This window comes from Brassica oleracea, chromosome C2, assembly GCF_000695525.1.
Source record: "Brassica oleracea var. oleracea cultivar TO1000 chromosome C2, BOL, whole genome shotgun sequence".
Classification (NCBI taxonomy): Eukaryota; Viridiplantae; Streptophyta; class Magnoliopsida; order Brassicales; family Brassicaceae; genus Brassica; species Brassica oleracea.
The window spans coordinates 19,796,909-19,799,200 of record NC_027749.1 but is presented as its reverse complement, the minus strand read 5'-3'; the positions used below and the strand labels follow the sequence as shown (position 1 = coordinate 19,799,200).

At 36.7% G+C, this 2,292-nt stretch overlaps 1 protein-coding gene across 1 annotated transcript in view; it reads left to right on the top strand.

The window, feature by feature from the left end:
• The window catches only part of LOC106327886 (potassium transporter 6-like), a 6,204-nt gene that overhangs the window by 1,520 nt on the left and 2,392 nt on the right, over window positions 1-2,292 (top strand). The window contains exons 3-5 of the mRNA XM_013766188.1: window positions 31-84; window positions 795-1,108; window positions 1,390-1,768. Coding sequence (XP_013621642.1) covers window positions 31-84; window positions 795-1,108; window positions 1,390-1,768 — 747 coding nt within the window. The remainder of the gene's footprint in view (window positions 1-30; window positions 85-794; window positions 1,109-1,389; window positions 1,769-2,292) is intronic.

Below are 2,292 nucleotides of genomic sequence, written 5' to 3'. Positions count from 1 at the left end.
TCTTTTTTTTTTTTTTTTTGTCTATTACAGTTTTTTCTGCAGTGTCTGGTGTTGAGCTTTCAACGGCCAAGGAGCATCACAAGTGTGAGTTTTTTTCTTTAACACTATTCTTTAATTAGTTTCATCTCAAAACGTTACTCATAGTGATTGTGATGGACACTTTGGTCTGAGAAGGTGTTACTTAGCATTTTCTGGTTAAAGGCCGGCCTCTGAGATTGTGGGAGCGGTAGGCGATTTAATGGAAGTTTTAATAATGTGTTTTTTTTTTTAATGAATTTGAAAGCATATGTTAATATAATTTTTTTCAAAAGTTTTGGGGCTATAGGTTAATGTTAACCGACCGCTTAGGCATCATGTTTTTAAAGCATAGTTTTAGTTGTGTATAGGGCTCTATAAAAAGTTTACATGAATAAGGGCACAAAGTTGTAAGTGAACATAGGACATTAAGAAAAAATTGAAAATGTTGGACCGCAGAAAGTCTTTGGTTTCTTTATTAAACCGTGGAGCCAGTTGCTCCCACCATCTGTTTATTAGATTGTTTGACATAGTTTTGCACGTAACACGAATTTAATATATCGTATAGGCATGGCTTTCAGTTTTGTTTAATGGCCCACGCCTATTGAATAAGCGTTTTGGATTGTTCTCTGCACAGACCAAGTGGATGTTTATAACGTTTATCTTCTTCCTGAAAATCCTCATCCACCCCATGTTTGGATCTTAGTGTCAACCTCTTTGACTAAACGTTAATGTACAATGACTCTTGTAGTAATTAAAGTTTTTTTTTTCTAATGCAGATATAGAAGTCCCTGCTGCTTGTATAATCCTGATAGGTTTGTTTGCGCTTCAGCATTATGGCACGCACCGGGTCGGGTTCTTGTTTGCACCAGTTATCCTCTTGTGGCTAATGTGCATTAGCGCCATTGGTGTTTACAACATTATCCATTGGAACCCGCATGTGTATCAAGCGCTCTCTCCTTATTACATGTACAAGTTCCTCAAGAAAACTCAAAGTAGAGGCTGGATGTCTCTCGGTGGGATCTTGCTCTGCATTACAGGCTCTGAAGCTATGTTTGCTGATCTCGGTCACTTCTCTCAACTCTCAATCCAGGTTAGCAATCTGAGTCCAATGCATATATGATTAACTAAATAAATATAATTCTGTTTGTACTCAGATTGCCACCATGTTTTAACCTAGTGAAAATGTGGTATGTGGATTCTATTTTAAGAAAAAAAAATTAGAATTTTAATATTATAAATTTTACATCATGCAAGATAAAAAAAATTAATTATTTTTGCCCCATCCAAAATTTACTAAATTTCTAGATCAGCCACTGTTACTCCTAGTCTTATAAGTTTCATTGTGTTGATTTGATCGTGTTCTCATTGCAGATTGCTTTTACCTCACTTGTTTACCCATCTTTGATACTCGCCTACATGGGGCAAGCAGCGTATCTCTCTCAGCACCATGCCATCGCGAGCGAGTACAATATTGGGTTCTATGTATCTGTACCGGAGAAACTGAGATGGCCTGTTCTTGTGATCGCTATACTCGCTGCTGTTGTTGGAAGTCAAGCTATAATCACTGGAACGTTCTCGATCATTAAGCAGTGCTCTGCTTTGGGGTGCTTCCCTAAAGTGAAGATTGTTCATACGTCGTCCAAGATCCACGGTCAGATTTACATCCCCGAGATCAACTGGATCTTGATGATCCTCTGTTTAGCTGTCACCATAGGTTTCAGAGACACCAGGCGTTTGGGTAATGCTTCAGGTATATATAAACACTTCAACATCTCTCTAATCTACTTAATGTAGTTTGTGACTAGTCATGTGGGTTCGGTTCCCGTTTTCTCGGTTTTCAGTTCAGTTCTTCCGGTTTTTGGTTCGGTTTAAATAATGAGACCCGACTAATAGTTTTGGTCTCCGGTTTTGGATAACTTTAGATTATTCGGTTTTAGATACAACTATTTGGATACTTAAGCGATATCCAGATAATTTAAAATAACTGAATATAAACTATTGGGCTATTTAGTGTTTTTTTTTTTTGAGAAAAAAACAAAAATAGCACTAAATCAAGTTTTTGTTCCCAAACTAGCACTCAAGGTTAAAATTCACAAAAATAGCACTTAATGTTTTATCAAAAGTCACAAACTTAGGGTTTAGAGTTAAAGGGTAGGGTTTAGGATTTATGATTTAGGGTTTAGGGTTTAAAGTTTAGGGTTTAGGGTTTAGAGTTTAGGGTTTAGAGTTTAGAGTTTAGGGTTTAGGGTTTAGGGTTTAAGGTTTAGAGTTTAG